The sequence below is a fragment of the Nothoprocta perdicaria genome, unplaced genomic scaffold (assembly GCF_003342845.1).
Source record: "Nothoprocta perdicaria isolate Ctin4 unplaced genomic scaffold, notPer1 scaffold_110, whole genome shotgun sequence".
Classification (NCBI taxonomy): domain Eukaryota; kingdom Metazoa; phylum Chordata; class Aves; order Tinamiformes; family Tinamidae; genus Nothoprocta; species Nothoprocta perdicaria.
In genome coordinates this window covers 1,272,492-1,290,544 of record NW_020454206.1, presented here as the reverse complement: position 1 = coordinate 1,290,544, position 18,053 = coordinate 1,272,492, and the positions used below count along the sequence as shown (strand labels likewise).

Here is an 18,053-nt window from a genome sequence, read left to right as displayed (position 1 = left end):
TCCCTCCTCAGCTCCTCCTTCGGCCCCACCATGGTCATTCTCTCCTTCCTGGCTCTTTCCTTCCCRTTCTTGGGAGCTCCTTGCTCAGCTGTGTCCTGTCGCTGGCAGTTTCTGCGCTTGCTGAGCTGGCAGCGGGGCAGCTCTCGTGAGCCCGTCTCCACGCTGCGCGTTTCAAGCGGGCACACACGGTGGGGAGCTGGGCCGTGCTTGCCCAAGAGCCCCGGGTTAATACTGAGACATCTGCCATGTGAAATCCTCCAGATACAYGAACCCTGACTGTCAGATGGGCAGATACAATCCTCCTGACTGTCACTTCACTTCTGTTCCTGAGTCTACCTGTGGACATACAAGCTAGTATCTCACGGGCACTGCTCCAAGATGCTGTGTTCATTTCATCTTGGCATCTGTCTTGTCCATGTCAGACTCCGAACAATAAAGGGTATGTTGTTACCTTCCTACTTCTTTGAAGGCTAAGTAGCCGGATTTTGGACACATCCAGGGACTTACTCTCTCCTCACGTGGGCCACTGTAGACTTCCTTCTCTATCACCAGGGCACTTTGAGCAGTAGCAGTTTCTAGTTATGTATCAATGCCAGGATTGATTCCATCAAAGGCTAAATAAAAAATACTTCACATAGAGGTAGGTGAGGACATGCACAAAACATTTTACACACAAGCATCTGAAGGCTTCTTTCGCACTGTGTTGTACCCACTGCTGGCGTTCAGACTCCTCGCATCTGCCATGTCCCCATTAGGCCCAAGAGAACATCTTTTCTCCATTTTAATTCAGAAGATTCTTTCTTTGTTGGCCTTTGGGGTTAAACAAGAGCAGCAAATGCCAGCTTTGTTGTTAGTGTGAYGGCAAAGAACTCCTTGATGTCAACTAGTGCAAGAAAGGAATGAATAGAGAAAAATGCTGCAGCATTTTTTATTTTCAGTCTGATTCAGTCTGAATCAGAGTGGAAATGGAGCAGAGGCAGCGCAAGCTGAGATGGATGATGTGCTGTGCTGTACTTGTGCTTCACCCTGGCTGTTCCACCTGCATCCGAGGGGCGCTGCGTGGCAAAGGTACTTTGTAAAGATGAAGCTGGCACACCCTTTAATAACCTCTCTGTGTAATCCCACACAGCACTGACTATCCCTACTGACCCCAGGGCTCGGCCTAATGAGTTGCAAGGTGATGGGTGGCATCAGGCCCTCATCTTTTTCTCTGCTGCTGCCTCCATAATTGAACAACCTCCAAAATATCTAAGATGCAAATTTGCTCCTATGATACTAGGCACAAAGCTGCTTGCTGTATGTAATTAAGGAAACCTGGAAAGTGAAACTGAGCTAGTGATTTTTGAAAATGAATAATTCTATTTTTGGATCATTTTCACAATGTAAGATGGTTTAAAGGCAAGAGATCAAAAGACAGGGAGTAGTGAGCTGCCAGGTACATGAATGCAATGTTTTTAGGCTGTAGTGACTTTATTTTTGAACTATAAATGCTCTTATTGCTCAAAATGACTGTCCTCCCCATCTGTTCTCTTCCTTCAGCCTACACCTCTTGCACAAACAGACAGTAAATTTTTGTTTGGGTTGGCCTGTGAGCAAATTTACACAGCCCATCCTTATAATGATCTGGTTTCAGGTGCTGATGACCTGATTAGTAGAGACAAGGGCATTTTCTCTTAAGAATCATGACAGTGCTCAGTTGCTAGTGTTTATTTAATTAATTAATTCAAAAAAAAAGGGGGGGGGCAGGGATAAAAAGAAGTAGCAGAGGGGGTCATGCTTTATTTCTAGGGATGTTTTTAGGATGACTTAAAGTCTGCAATATTACAGCTTGTGTAGTGTGGGATTGCARACTGAGTGCAAGCCCTGGCAGCCCCTGGGTCAAAAGGCTGACAAAGCCCTGGATGGTAAGACAGAGTAATGCTGATAGACAAAGTAGAGGGGGGGAAAATGTTTGTAAGAAAGGAGGTAATGTCCAGTTGTGGAAAGCATAGGACTGAGTGAGGTGCTAAGTATTCAGTGCTATGTAAACCTAAATCCTGTAGTTTGCTGAATTGGGTCCTTGTCCAAGCTGCGTTTCTGTGTGGTGTTACTTACAGGCTGAACTGGAGAAAATTACTCATCTGTTGGCTCTGCAACAGAATACCTYTTGCCTGCTTGGTCTGAGGGTTTTGCTCTAGTTTTCTGAACTTTAAGTAGTCATACTATACTCTTAGATTATCATTTTGCACAAAGGCCTCTCTGTCCTTTTGCTCAGCTATTCCCTAGTGATTAAACATATGAGTTTGGCTGAGGAGGGAAGGTGGAGTGGGGGAGGAAGAGAAAGTTTGAGGTGAAATTTTCAGCTGACTTTGCTTTTCTTGACTTGCCTGACACAATTTTAGTAAAAAAGAAAGCTGTGAAATAGCTGAGCATCTGAGACCCTGCTTGGAATAAGCTCTTGCATTTGGAAGCAGCCCACAGCTGGTCTGAAACTTTCCAGGCATGTGGCCAAACTGTGCTAGCCTACAGATGGGAAAGGGGACACAGGGGGCTGCCTCTGTGCCCTACAAGCCTTTAGTCACCTCAGTCTGAATTAAAGCATGCTTTAAACAGCTCTCATTCTCACTAAACAAAGCAGCCAGAGTTTAATAGCTGGTAAAAGCTTCAATGGTAGTAAAGCATCTTCCTAAGGTTATCAGCTCATTTACTTATATCTTAACTCTTTATGGTTTTGAGCAAGATAGAGCCATCCTGCATATGAGTTCTTTCATAAAAGTTCTCCTACACTGGCTGTGTTTGTATCAGAGCAGCTCCAAGGTGCCTCATTCAAGCCTGGAATGTCCCAGGGGCAAAGTCAAGAAAACCCAAGCACAGTGGCAGCTTGTTCATTTTCATCTAGCTGCAAGTTGATTTGAAACAAATGGCTTTAAAAGCCACACGCCAAACCTGGCTGTGGGCCACGTGCTGCTCCTGATGGAGGTTTGTGCCCTCTCTTGCTAGATGATGGCTGTGCACAGGCTGGCTCAGCTGGGCACAGCAGGAGGAGCAGGAGCTGAAGGCAGTAAAAAGTAAATGGGGATGAGGCCAGAGAAAATCTCTTTTGCAGAGATGCTTTGGGGGTGGCTGTCCTTGCAATCCACTGCCCAGGTAGCCCTTTTGCAAGTAACTGAGGTGTGACTGTGTGTTGTGGGGTATCTAAGTGCTCCAGAGYGTGGGCAGCCAGGACTGCTCTCTGAGTCAAATTTAACTACCTCAGTGTGATCCTGGGGTGGGGTTTTTATTGACAGTCTTATTAGTGGAGATTGCTTTCCAAGATGTATATTATCTGTGATGTAGAAATGACTTTTGTTTGTGTCATGGAGGCTCAGCAGAATCCATTCATTATCTCCTGCCTGTCTTCCGAATTTTCACGTATTTCTGGAGAGAATCAGTTATATGTGAGGCTACACCTTCCTTGGCTTGCTGGTGCTATGTACATCTCTGCTACAAAGTGCAGGAACCACAGATCTGCTGTGCAGGTGAGCAAGTTCCTGCATTAAGGAAGGGCCAAGATGGGAAGATCAGTCTGTTTATGTTAAGCTGGGCTGTTTTAAGCAAAGCTCAGGCAGAAGAGAGGGCAGTCTGTGGTGCCTGCCTCTGCTGCACGGGCCTGAGGGTGCCCTCTGCTCWGGCCTGTTAAAGCTGCTCTGCTCTGAGCCTTGCTGCACTGAAGCTCCATTCACCAGATGCTGAGGCTGGAATAAGATTCACTACTCACATGAGAAAATGATTAATTTTTTTATTAGCATGTTAAAATACGATGAATATTGAGGAGCAGGAATCGGTTCAGAGCAGTACTACTCCATTTGGATATGGACTGCTCAGCGTTCAGCTTCTCCAGACCTTACCTTGCCTGTCTGTATGGATTTCTTAAAATCTGGCCACCATTTCTGCGCATTGAAACATAATTCTCCCATTAAAATCCCCTCTGAGTGTCCTGCACAGTCTTTCCAGTTCATTCTTGCAAAAATGTCTCCTTGGACTTTCTCCTGTTTTCTGTCTGGGTGAGTCTCTGCTCCCCTCTGTGACCTATAGCTGTTTGCTGTAACTTTTGCAATTTTCGGTCTTGAAGGGCCTCTTTGTCCTTAGAGCCCTCGAGAAACCTGACCTCTGTGGCAGGCTGGCCTAATTAAATCCCTGTGCAGGGAAAAGGCATGTGGAAGCAGCCAGGCGCAGCCCTGGGGTCCAGCGAAAAGAGCCCAGCCTGTTCTGGCCGCTTTTGCCTGGGAGGCTGGGCATGGAGGGCAGCTTCTGCGCCCCGCTCCGGAGCCGTGCGCCCCGCTCCGGAGCCGTGCGCCCCGCTCCGGAGCCGTGCGCCCCGCTCCGGAGCCGTGCGCCCCGCTCCGGAGCCGTGCCCGCGGTGTGCTGATCACAGCCCTGCCCCTGCACCATGAGAGGCCAAGGCAGTGCAGGCTCCAGCTGCGTGCTGGCTGCATCCAGGCAAGGATTCCTCCTCCCGGGAGCGCTCTTGCAGCCAGACTGTCCCAACCATACGGTGGATGTGTCTGGAGGGGAGCAGCCGGCACAGCTGGTTCCAGTGGGAATAACCAGGGCAGTTTCCCAGGCCATAGGGGATCTTGTTGAGTTAAGCAAAGAATCGTTTTTTGGAAGGCAGTAAGAGAGGTCCATAGCTTGGCACTTACCCAGCGTGGGGGTGTTTAACTGGGAGAGGGGACAAAGTCCCTCCGTAGCAAGGGTTAAGATTAGAGCTGGTGGGAATGTTTCCACCAGGGCAGCTTTCCATTTATAATAAATAAATAAATGCTGGCACGGGTGAGTTCTGACAAAGTCTAGACAGGAAAATATTGCTACAACCGTAAGATATTTCAGCTAATTTCACAGGAACGCTTATTCAAATTAATGTATTAAGAGCTGTTCATCTCTTCTTAAAACAAACATAAAAAAGGGGGAAAAAAATAAGTCTACTGCAGAACCTTAATGCAAAACAGTAGCTAGCACAAGTCCCATGATAATCTTGTCAAGGTGGGCGCCACTGAAAGAAATGAACCTCMATGTACTAATCCTATGCTAGCCTAGAGACTTCATGTTTCTTGTCATGCAAGTCTAGCCAAGGGACAGGGAGGGACCTCCCAAATCTCTTTGTACCGTCTGCTGCTTTACTGCACAAGGTAGGACATGACTTTTGTTTTAGTAGGCCTTGTTGAAGGAAGGGAAATTGGGGAGGGTTTGTAAAGTTTGGGTGTCCTGTTTTGCTGTGGGACAGATTGGGTGAGAGAACCAGTCCTTAACAGCGAGTGGCCTATTTAGTTGTGGCAGAACTCCCTGAGTCCCAGTGGAGCCTTACTCGGGAATTACCTGGTTGTAGTTTGTGTTGTGTCAGTGCCAGAGGCTAAMACACTGGGGTGGCAGAAGGGAGGCTCAGTGGAAAAATTAAAGTGTATTTTAGTCAACTGAGGTTGAATATAGGGCTCTTCACAAGGGAAGCCGGGTTTATGAAGCAACCTGATCTCTCCCTGTGAGATCATATGTGAAAAACAGGTTGAGCCATGTCTGAGGGTGTTGCCCTGTGGAACTGATAGTTAGAGGTGATTTATACCTGTGCTTTCCCAGCACAGAGAAGCCAGTTACGCCTGTAGTTTCCAGAGGGAATAAACCTCTTGTGAGAGGCACAGTTATTCTAATTTTCTTGCGGTGAGTTTATTGGAAAGAACTTTTCTTTCTTCCTTCTCTGCTCCTTCCCTCCCTCCCCAACCCAGTTCCATTAATGTGAGTTGTAAAATGTGTGGTTTTACTCATGAACAGGCCGAGAAACAGCTACTGAGACAGCAATGGCGTGGTGGAAGGCCTGGGTAAGTAGAGGAAATATCAAAGGGAGCCTCTTTGTATCGGCACCACAATAACATTGCATCAGTGGCTGTGTGGAAATGAAATGCTTCCCTTTAGAAATCTGCCAGGCCTATTTGCTGCTTATCTGACTAAAAAGGTTTTTGAAGGGCTTCCAAAGCTTTGAGTAGGGGAGGTGCTCACCTGCTTGCTGGCTCGAGGCAAATGCTCAGGCTCTTCCCAGCTCCGGGCTGAGCGGGTGCCGGGTGCTTGAGCACCTGGCTACGTGGCACAGTGGTGCAGGGGCTGAGCCCTGGGCTCTGCTTCCCCCTCTGGGCAGGGATTCAGGGCGCTGGGCTCGTCCTCATCCCTGTTTCCAGTTGCAAGCCACCGAGGGAGACCGCGACCAAGCTGCGGGGTCCGTTTTCTCGGTGCRTTTTGCAGTGTCCTTTTTCTCGCTGGGTTTTGCGTAACTGCAGCCTGCTGTGACATGCGACGGGGCAGGCGCTGGCTTGCTGAAGGCAGCGTCACAGGGCACGGTGCCTTGGGGATTTCTGTGGCTTTGGGCAGGCCGTGGCTYGGGGCACCTGCTTCCTCGGCAGCGCCGGGAGGAGGGCGCCTGGGGCCACGTGTGGCCCCGCTGACCTCGGTGGCAGCGCTTGCCTGGCCTCGTGCCAGAGGCCGGGACGTGGGGATCCCTCCGTGAGCCCACCCAGGCTCACAGCCATGGGAAGCAGGAGCTGTGAGGGAAAAGCTGGGTGTCGAGAGCCACCAGCTGCCCAGCAGCACTGCCAGCAACGTGCAGGCTTTGCTTGGAAGGAGACATACTAATTTTTGCTTTTCCTCACCACCCCTGTCCCCCTTTTTTCCACTCAAGCTGGAAATAGTTTGAAAACAGAGTGAAAAAGTAAAAGGAGTAAAGCATATGAAAACTAGAGAAATCTTCTTTCTATTGGTGTTGTATGGGGTGGAGGTGTGGAGAAAACATGAGAGGACAAAGGAAGAACATTTGTTTTGATTTTCCAAATTCTTCATGGAAATTACAATTTAAAGCTGAATAAATGAAAAAGATGAAATTTATTCTTGAATTTTCTAAAGATCTAAAGGTTAACTCCMCCTGTCCCCATGAATTTTGGGCTTTCAAGAAATCCTAATTTAGATTTGAAATATTTTGATAGGAAATTTTTTATCCCCCTTGTTTTCATTTATAAATTAAAGCTTTTCAGAGCACCAGTGGTAAGGTACACTGATTTTACTGCTTTCCTGTCAATTATTCATCTTCACCTGACAGTTACACAGATGCTTTGAGTAGTTTCAGCCAGGTAATTATAGGATCAGTTCATGCTGGAAAAGATACCACATGGAACAGGGTTTCTGTGTTAAGCTGAAGTGATTGCACCCTTGTTGAAGCAATTATTTGCACAAAGAATGAGGTGTAGTATGTGAGTCATGAGTGAGCTACTTGAGCCACCATGGGCTGTAAATCTTAATTGGAATTAGTTTAGAGAGTCCTCTGGTTCCCACCTACTCCAACCTCTATGTAAATGAAAGCTCAGCTTTGCACTCCCTCTTTCCCTGAGTTACTGGGCGCAGATCCAGAGCTAGTCTGCAGCACGTAGCTAGAGAGGATCCTCTTGCCTCTTGAAAAGAGCTATAGGGCTGAGGATAACTTGTCCAGAGCCTCCTTTCCCTACTGATCCCTGCCTGTGGCAGGGTGGGATGGCCCTCCAGATGGTCCCATGCTGACAAAAAGCTGTGAACAGGGGAGGGTTTCCAGATCCTTCTACTTTTGAACACATTATCCTCTTTCATTGGGCATTGTTACCTTTTAGTTCCTTGTCACTGACCCCAGAGCTCGGCACACGCACAGGCCAGCTATGATTGCCAGCAGAGCGCTGCACGAGGGCACTAGGGCTGGCTTGCACCATCATCCTGAGCCTCAGCTCATGCCTTGCCTGTGGTGCYAGGCTTGACTTTGCATTTTTGACCATGTGTTCAGTAGTGTCCAGTATTCATCTTGCAGATTGTCATTAAAAACAGGAGTGAAATCCTGAATGGAAGTTTAAGAAACTCTTCTACCTGGCAATGATTGTGTCAAGATTAGCTCAGAAAGGATTCTTCTCCAGGGACCATTTTTTCAAGAGAGAATTTGGATGACCTTGTACAAAATAGGTCCCTGCCACTTTTCCTTAGGGTGTAACGAAGTATGTGCTTTGAATCTTTCTCTTTAAGAGGTGCATCAAAACCTCTCTTGATGGTTGATGATGAAGATGGTTTTGATGATGATGAGTCCAACCTCTTCAGCCTATTCAACGTTTTCCTATTGGGACCACCTGCACTTAGGCTGTCATAACAGTGTAGCTTACGCTCTCCTGCTTTGCATTTCACATTTCAGCCAGAGCCATGGGCTGGTGTGGCCAGCGAGAGGCAGGAAACATGGTCTGCTTGGAGCACATGACTTTGAAGCAACTCCTGCACTTTCCTGTGTCTTCCCCAGGTGTAGGGTAGGGACAGTAACATTAATTTCCTTTCCAAAATGCTTTCTATTCAGCTAATGAAAAGCAGCAGAAAAAGCCCTATATTCTTCTTTCAGAGTGAAGAGGAGGGCAGGTCTGTGACAGGTGTTTTGAGGTTTGACCCCAAGCCTGATGCTGAGACTCTGTACAAAGCCATGAAAGGACTTGGTGAGTTGTCTTCATTTAATATCAATCACATGTGTAAATTCTTATGTGTTGAGCTTATAATATTCTGATTGAAAGCCATTTCTTAGGAAAACTGAGGCCAGAGATGTTGTGTTTTTATGTGGAGAAATCAAAATTAAAGCTTCATTAAGAAATACTTAAGTCTCTACATCATAAAAGCAGTGAATTAGGAAAGGCTGCCTGAGTACTTGAAGCTGAATTTGGGACTAGTCTCAACTGATACTGTGCGCTGTGCTAATGGTTTATTGYTGTTCTCCCTAGGGACTGATGAGCAAGCTATAATTGATGTCCTAACCAAGAGGAGCAATATGCAGCGTCAAGAGATTGCCAAATCCTTCAAGGCTCAGTTTGGAAAGGTTCTTTTAAAATATTCAGTCACGTTTTCACTGCACACAGGATGAAGCAGATGAGTGTATAGTTCATTCTGCAAGCTTGGTTCAAACAATTTCCAGATCGTCTGGAAATACATTGATATTTAATTGTAAGGACTGGGACAAATGTGTTATATTTTGGTGGAAAAACTGGATTTCTTCCAAGATTGCTATTTTCCTGAAAATGACATTTTTTCCAGAAACATATATGTTTAAATCTACTTAAAGTATAATCTAATTTTGGTTTTGAAATTATAACAATTTATCCTCTTAAGTGTCATTTGGATTAAAAATTATCTGAGGTCCTTTTAAATTATGGAAAAAAAAAATCAAAGATCTATTTCTAATGATATTTTTAAGAGGAAAGCAAACTGTACTTGTTGAAGCTATTTTTTTCTTCCTGTGTCTGCCTTTCTGGCTTGGACAAAATCTTATTTTTATCAGGAAACATTCTGTGCCACAAACTTGAACCAGCCCTACTGTAAATGCAGTTGTGTGAGAGTCAGTTAAACACAAAAAAGGAGGCATGCAGGAATAAAGCAATATAGGCTATTGGGTCCTCATAAGAAGAGGAATCTCCAAAGACTCTTGAAGAGAGCAGGAGTACCCTGTAAGGGCTTGAGACAGGTGGACAAAAGAGCAATATTGGACAATGAGTAGTGCCTTAAAAAAAAAAAAAAATTGTGGTGCATGTTTAACAGGATCTGATCGAAAGCTTGAAGTCGGAGCTGAGTGGTGATTTTGAGAGGCTCATTGTAGCTCTCATGTATTCCCCTTTCAAGTATGATGCCAAGGAGCTTCATGATGCCATGAGGGTGAGTTACTTGCATGCTGCCATTAAGAAACAGTGTGATACAGTTTCTCAGGTTATTATRGATAACAAACTATATAGTCAATTGTTCTATTAAAGCACACTTATGGTGGAAAAAATGCTACTTTAATACTTACTGTTACATTTTGATTTTTCTACATATCTTGTAGAGTTTGGGGAAGGCAACAGCAGAACTAAAATTCTGCTTTGTCCAAGAATGGTAATCCACAAATGCTAGTTTCCAGCTAAATCCTTCTTTACTGTGTATGGAGACCAATGACCTCAGGCCAGACTGCTGCCCTGACACTCCACATGAGAAGTGAAGTCTTTAAGAAATCGATGAGTGGTTGCAAGAGGGTCAGGTTGGGGCTGGGCATTACCTGTTCATACAGTATCATTAAAATCACAGATTGAGAGGTCTATGAAAATGGCACACAGATGTATTGACTGGGCAAGAGTTGGGCTCATGGTCTGTCATCAAAGATTCAGAWCCAAAAATGCATTGTAAAAGAACACAGGTGCATGAAATTAAAATTTAAAACCTGTGTATTTTAGTCAACAAATCTGTGCCCAGGCCAAGTGTGTCCCAAGCTCTCATCCTAAGTGTTCAGCACCCAGCTCAACGTTTTCCTGCCATCAGCCTGCTCACTTTATGATACTTCTTTAGCAATGGATTTTACTGAATGATACCCTTCTCCACTTTTCCCCACTGTTTTCAATTAAAGGGTCTAGGAACAAGCGAAGATACCATCATAGAGATCCTGGCATCACGGACAAAAGCGCAGATCAGAGAGATAATCAAGGCTTACAAAGAAGGTAAATTGCCTGGGGTTCTGTTTTGTGTCATCAGAGCAATGTGTGGCTGCCTGATTGCACAGTAGGAACAAAGTTACCAACTAACACTGTCAGCAGCAAAATAGGATTTCAAAATTAAGAAGGTACAGCTGAACTCTGCTTGGTRAACAGAACATGTCTGTGATGAGTAAATCTGAATATCCCTTTCTCTTTCCAACCCGTTGATGGAAAAGGTCAGTAAAACGCACTGTGCTGGGACACAGACTCTTTTCAATGAACAGATGAAAATRTAGATGCTTCACTTCTACACCTTAAATATACTGTAGATGGGAAACTGACAAATATGTCAATACATGTTGACATCCCTTTGCTCCCTTAAAATACACCTCTAGCTATAAGTATTGGATTATGCCTTTGTTGTCAGCGGATCTATTGTTATATTTGGCCACAGATAGGAATGCCAGCCTGGGTGTCGCTGCGCATGGGGGCTGATCTCACCCCTGGGTCCTTCCCTGCTGACCTTATTGACTAACATCAGATTTGTCTTTGGGTGGCTGATGACATCCTGAGTTTGTCATCCAAATAATACATCTCTTCTCTCTCGTCCTTTTTTCCCCCTTGTGTAGAATACAATTCTGATCTGGAAGAAGACATAAAATCAGAAACAAGTGGCTATTTTGAACAGATTCTAGTTTGCCTTCTTCAGGTAATGGTAGAAAAGAGAAATGGGGATCCAAAAACTTTAATGGTTTCTTCTCAGGGAAGCCATAAGCACAGGCAATGCAGCAGACAAACTCCAACGTGTCACCTTGAAGCTAAACATTCTGAAAATCAAAGTGACAAAAGCAGGGAGCTTCCCATTTCCTTAGTACCAGTAAGAGATGGAAACTTTGTCGGCGCTGCTGTGAGGTGGCACCTCACAACCCCAGATGCATAAACACACTCATTGCAGTGTCTATACTCTCCAATCTCTCCAGTGGTCTTGGAAACCAATGCCCTGAGCTATGATTCAACCCTGTTCCAGATTCTGCCCCCACAATACTAAGATTGCGTTTGGATGCATTTACACTACCAAATCTTTCAGCAGCAGAATAACTTGGCATTTTTCTCTAATAATGCGAGTGATATCAGAGCATTTCAGTCAAGGAGTTAGCTCTTATGTTTTCTGAAATGTTAGTGTTCAAGTACTCTGCAAATATAGCAAGCTGAAAAGGAGAATTCATCTTTGTCTATAACATACCTTGTGATCCTTGTATGGAAGATACTTCATGAAAGCAAATGGTCACTTTTTTTTATTCTTGTAGGGTGAGAGGGACAATGCTACTCTCTATGTGGACACTGCGCTGGCTCTCCAGGATGCAGAGGTACTCTGAAATGCCTGTGATCAGTGGTATGCCTGTATCTCAGTTACCTTGAATTTCAGAATGCTTGGGCAACAAAATCCTGGTCAGCAGGATTTAGAGCCATGGTAGTGTGGAGAGGACTCTTCTGCAAGGACAAGCAGCTTTGGGTTCTCTGCTTTTGCCTGCATTTCTGCAGGAGTTATCACAGTGGGTCACAGTCAGCTGTTTTTAGTATGTGGAAGTACATGGATATAGTAGTTGGATAAATAAGATGGCAAAGAATGAGTAGGACCCTAAAGACTGTTAGCTGCTCCAGCTGCTTCAGACAGGATAGAAGGGGGGATGAAGGTTATTGCCTAGAACTTTGTCTAGAGAATATATTTGAGAATTTATGCATTGACCCATTCTAGGAGAGTCTATTTCATATGGTGTTTTAGATTATTTCAATCCCTCTTCTCCAAGCAGTGTCTTATGTCACACCCCATTCCTTCAGCAGATGCATGCATACAACATCTACAGTAAATATACCTGTTAAATTGCAGGCTCTGTATTCTGCTGGAGAGAAGATAAAGGGCACAAATGAGATACCGTTCATCACCATCCTGTGCACCAGGAGTGCTACACACTTGCTGAAAGGTATGGAGGAGAGCCCTTGCTCACCAATCTCTGAAATGAGACTCTCCAAAAAGAAGAGGCACTGCTGCAGATGGCAAAGGCAGGTGGTCAGGACTAAGCAACTAAGTGCGTGGCCTAATTCTTGGCTGTTCACAATACCCAAGAGTTGTCACACTTGAGAGCTTGTGAAGAGATTCATTGCTACTGAAATCAGGCTGATTACCTCAAAGTCCTGATGCTGTATTGATGGCTAGAGAGTATAGCTTTTCTTTTAAGCCTCAGGGAACAGAGACAGTGCCCTTCCAAACAGATAAGATTATGCAGTGACTAGACCTGTGATTCCTTAGCTAAGAGTTCTTCTGGAGAAAATCACCAACGAAGTGATGGATATATCTTCTGGCCTCAAAGTCTTGAGGTAGTCCAAGCCTCTGACTAACAGACTTTATGTAGACCAGGCCTGAGCACATCAAGTAGAGTGTAAGTCAACCAGAGCTAAATTAGATGATGATAAATTAGGTATAGCTGAGCTTTTTTCAAACTGAGGTCTCTGAGACATTTTCCTATGTCCTGAAGGCCAGTTGGTCATCACATTTTCAAATGTAATCTCTCAGAATCCCTTAAAAAGTGGTCTCTGGTCTTTGACTGCTTCAGCCTTTAAGAACTGAACTTCAAGCTCTCTTTGGATGCAACCAACCTTTGAAATACCTTATCACCAAGTAAATGAATCTGTGTATTCCTGTGCACTGAGTCAGGTTGTAAGTAACAATTTAGGACTTGTGCATACTTATTGCAGTTAATATATTGTGAATATGAAGAGCAGGCCTGACATGTGAAGGTCATATCGATCTGGCTATTCTGTAGCCTTTTCTAGTTTTTAAGGAATTAATATTAAATGTGGAAACTTAAACATGATGTTCACTGCATTACCCAGCTCTTGTCCTTTGCTAGTTTAAAAGCTAGAAATCAAAACTGAGACCTGACCCATGCCATAGAGACCTCTGGGGCCTCCGAGACCCCAGAGATTCTGAGTGTGCAAGGGAAGCGATGGCAACTGTGCTGAAGATATTTTGTTAATGTGGGAATTCAAATATCTTGGAATGTGCATCTGTGCTCTACTTGTCTTTTCTGAGATTTTTCTTTGTTAAATGTAGTTGGAAAAGTTGGACTTTTAACTTTTCTCATTCTATTTTAATCATTTAAGAGCCATGAGCAGCATTCTTCTAGATTTCATCTGATTTTATTTTGTTTCCTGAAACTAGATATGTGAACAAACATGAGATCAAATGGTAGTTATGACTACCTTTCTGTGGCTTGCTTCAGTTTGGTTAAGCTGTACTGAAGGGCCAGACTTCCAAATACGCATGAAATTATTGAACTTGTGTWTCAAAAGAAGATAGGGAATTAAGTGCCTCAGTTTCATTAGCTGCTCTGTGCACATGCAGTTATTTACTGCTTCCTCAGGATTTAGTGAATGTTGCTACCCTATTTTGTAGCCTATTTCTGGGCATGACTAAAGCTTGCTGAAGCTGATTCAATTGTGGCCACCACTTTAGGCTGTCCTAGTGGGATCTGTGTTTCCATATCTCTACCCAAGCAATACCTGTAAATATTGGGTGCAAAATGCCTGCATAGTTGCTGGATAATTTTGAGTGCCTTGTATTTTAAACAGTGTTTGAAGAATACCAGAAACTTGCTGGTAAGAGCATAGAAGACACTATCAAGAGTGAAACTCGGGGTTCACTGGAGGATGCCATGCTGGCTATTGGTAAGAGCTACTATGCTTCCTTTACTCTTGTCTGAATCTGTGTCTGTTCTTCCCACAGCAGTTGGATATTGGGGTTGGATCTAATTTATTAAGCCAGTGGGCAGGAAGTAAAGGGTGTACTTAAACTAAGATCTGAGAGAGGGACTGAATTAATGGAATGTTGCATTTTTAACACCTTCTGATCTGGGCTGGGATTATCATTGGTACTTACTGAGTTTTTTCATRTGCCTAGTGAAGTGCACCAGGAACATCCGCTGCTACTTTGCAGAGAGGTTGTACAATGCTTTAAAGGTAAGACTTCATTACAACACACAGTTTTTATATTGGCAATAACTGTAATCTAACTTACTTCAATAAAAGAGCCAAACTTTTGGTGAAATCCAGCAATGTTAGCACTATTGTTGCTACTAACACATGATTTGCTTCAAAAACCTTAGATAGAAAAAGTACTCTTTAGTCTTGAGATACCAGAAGAGTCTGGCTTTTCTAACTTAGGAAGCCACATGCAGACCAGTCCTACCTTCTGCTATTTGAATGAGGTTTCTGGAAGAGACTTTCCTAGGACATTCTTCATGCTGGAGTTTTGTTCATGATATGAATTTAGTGGACTGGATGACAACTTCTTTTCTATTTCTCTCAAAGAGGTATAAAATAAGAGTTCTACAGAAGAATACTTCAATAGAAGTTCTATTGAATAGAATAGAATTTCTATTGAAGTATCAGTTGAGATGAATACTTCTAAGTTGAGATGCCAGCTGTTGTAACTCTTTGGAATGCTGAGAACTGATTTTCCCAAAATTTTTGTTATCAATGTGAGCCTAATATTACTGGGAATGAAAAAWTACACAATATTGGCTAAATCCAGGGGTGGTGCTGGGGAATGGCAGTACGTATTCAGTTTCCACTTGCAGCTCTGTGGCATGTTTACTTTTACAAAGACTTGCAATGTAATTCCATAAATGGCTTTTGGTGCCAACAGCAGGTCCAAGATGACAGGCTGYAGAAGATATATCAAGCGATGTTTGAAAACTGACTATTCTTCTACACCAGTCTGTGACAGCTTATCCCTTGAACACCCTCCGTCACCATAGACTGATAAATCTATTTATTCTAGGGGGCTGGCACTGATGATGGGACTCTTATAAGGGTGATTGTTTCCCGCAGTGAAGTTGATTTAAACCTTATAAAGGTTGAGTTCAAGAAGATTGCAGGACAGTCCCTTTCCAGCATGATTCTGGTAAGCTTCATCTTGCTATGATTGTTTCTGGTCATTTCAGTCATTCCTAACCTGTGAGACACTCTCATGATTCTTTTCAGTAAAAATATTTCTCCAAAGATCATAGCTCTGCTTTSATCAGGCCTATTAGAAATTCTCTCCTTGAGAGAGATATGTATTTGAAGCATGGGGCAGATTGTGATGATACAGGCAAATCCAAACCTGAAGAGAAAGTGTCAGGCTTCTCATTGACCAGACTGCATCCATACATTTKATGATCTCCTAGATGAATCTAGATTCTTCCTTTCACTCCCTTCACACACTGCTGTTTCCTCCTCTCTGCTGTCCTGAACTTCAAACTAGAACCATATAAGTTTAAGCAGTTGTGGCCATCTATATTAAACCAGTTTATCCCAGATGAGGCCTTGTCCATATTTTGATGAGACAAGTCTAGAAACAAAACTTGTCAAAGCTTACTGTAACTTTTTGGGTTTGAATCTCAGGTTTGAATGAACAAACTGTAGCAGAAAACTATGCTCCCTAAGGGGGCCAGAATGCTGTTTTATAATTTATCATAAGGAATCTGGTGCATTCCTCTCCCCCAGTGCATATGGCACAAAAGTCTTACCCTTAGTAATTCCCATGAGAAGTCTTGCTGTATATTGAAGGCCCTTTCTTCTAATTGACACTGTCAGTATCTGTCATGTTGATTAATGATCAGCCTTCAAGGGTCTGTATGGAATATTCATTCCTTCTGAAAAGTGGAGATGGGTTTACACCTGTCAATGCAAAATAATCAAAGGGAACAAAATGTTCATTTCATGCAGTACTCTTCTAGGTCAAAATGACCATATTTGTGACTTTCTGAATTATATCAGGTGTTGAGGCTAACAGCCTCACATCCTTCCCTGTAAGAGAAAGAACAATACAGGGACACCCAGGGGATTTAAAGCTGAACACTAAAGGCTTGGTTTCCCTCATTCATGCTGTGTTTTTCTGGGCTACTCTGTGGGATGTAGGCCTGATCACTTGCTCACCTGAATTTCAAAGAARGGAATTGGACTTGATAAATATTATTTCAGGTGGCAGCTACAGGCCTCATTTCTCTGTGCCCTTTTAATGGTGTGTCAGTTGGCAATAACTCTGCTGAAGTCTGCCTTGCTCTCTGCAAAGTCTTTTCATGCATGGAGGTATCTCATGGACTGAAAAAGGCAGCAATTGGGGTGCTCAGAGGAACTTCAGTACTCACCTTTTTCTATTTGCCTTCCCCTGTCAGGATGACACAAGTGGTGATTACAAGACAGCCTTGCTGACTCTCTGTGGCAGTGATGATTGACAAAAATTGAAGAGGAAGATATTGAAAGGAATACAGAGCAAATTACCTACAAATAAGTATTTGAAAATGTACATTTAGAAAATCCTTCCATCAAGCCAAGTGGAAAACAAGATCAGGTTAAGAGGTCAAGATCTTCAAAGCTTCCTGTGGTTTGTGCATGCTTGGTCCTCATTAAAAGCTCCTCAGTTCTAAACAGTTAAAAGCATTCCTATTTTGTGTTTGATTTTTTTGTTTGTTTCCACTTTGTTCTGTGCAATTTCCCTTTCCTTTTAATGCACTGTGAAAGATGTCACTTGAACAGACAGTTAAAGTTTTCCTCAAGTCATGGAATCTTCTGCAAGAATTTCAACAGCTCAACAACTGTACAAATGTAGTTAACTACATCTGCTTCCTCCTAGGAGGTCGGTCCAGAAAGTCCCAGCTACTAACACACCTTTAGGGCATAGGTCAGAACAGAGAATCCTGAGGTACCTGGCTTAGTCTTCCGTTGTATGACTTCAGCAAGGGCTCATGAAGGAAAGGGGAATGGCAGAATGCTTTAAAAGAAATGTCGCTGATTTTCCTCTTGCTTGTATAGGTCTAAGCTGAGGGAAATCTCCAAGCTTGTGGCATGACCTCAATGTCAGACTGTAAAGAGGTGGGAAAATTGGGCCTTTTTTGGGAATACAGATATTTTGTTCTCAGGTAGTCCTTTTTCCTCCTACACTCATCTCAGCTATCAGTGAACTATCTCAGGAGTTCTTCCCCTATGACTGCCCCTATTGTGTGCTGAGTATGTATGGGTCTGAATTAGGATTAGTGACACAGTGAAAATAGAATGAAATGTTTTGAGAAGTTCAGATTTGCCTTGACCAATGGTTCATTTTTCCCCTTTCAAGCTCAGAGAATCTCATKTAAATGTCTATTTACTAAAAGCTGGTATGTTCAGCACAGTAATTTTTTTGATTGGTTACTGCCTTCCACTGATAACCTCTGCAGTAAGAATGTGCTGTTCAAAATACCTTAGTGATCAACACCCCAGACCTGCTGTGTGTGGTATCTGTGTCCCTCGGGTGGATGTGAATGGGGCAACTGTGCCTATCTCTTGGCTCTCTTAAGTCACTGTTTTCAACAACACCTCCATTTCTCACTTAAGCAAAACAAATAGGAGGAATTTCTCCAGACTTGAGTGTACTTCACTTAGTCCTCACAGGATGTTGGTCAACAAAGTGCTCTCAGTCAGGGACTGTCCCATTTCTGACAGGATGTCAGGGCTATAGGGCTCAACCTCCAATACACTGCAAGCCAAGTTGGAGAG

At 43.6% G+C, this 18,053-nt stretch overlaps 1 protein-coding gene across 2 annotated transcripts; it reads left to right on the top strand.

The window, feature by feature from the left end:
• Positions 1–1,833: 1,833 nt before the first annotated feature.
• On the top strand, positions 1,834–16,870 carry LOC112957001 (annexin A8-like protein 1). Of its 2 annotated transcripts, XM_026050504.1 has the most exons (13): positions 1,834–1,904; positions 5,782–5,828; positions 8,396–8,486; positions 8,766–8,860; positions 9,577–9,690; positions 10,412–10,502; positions 11,108–11,187; positions 11,786–11,845; positions 12,367–12,460; positions 14,109–14,204; positions 14,437–14,495; positions 15,319–15,441; positions 16,697–16,870. In XM_026050504.1, the coding sequence occupies exons 2-13, from the start codon at positions 5,808–5,810 to the stop codon at positions 16,754–16,756; spliced, it is 984 nt and encodes a 327-aa protein (XP_025906289.1). In that variant the 5' UTR covers positions 1,834–1,904; positions 5,782–5,807; the 3' UTR covers positions 16,757–16,870. The 2 variants fall into 2 exon arrangements, with proteins under 2 accessions (XP_025906289.1, XP_025906298.1); XM_026050513.1 differs by lacking the exon at positions 5,782–5,828.
• Positions 16,871–18,053: the final 1,183 nt, after the last annotated feature.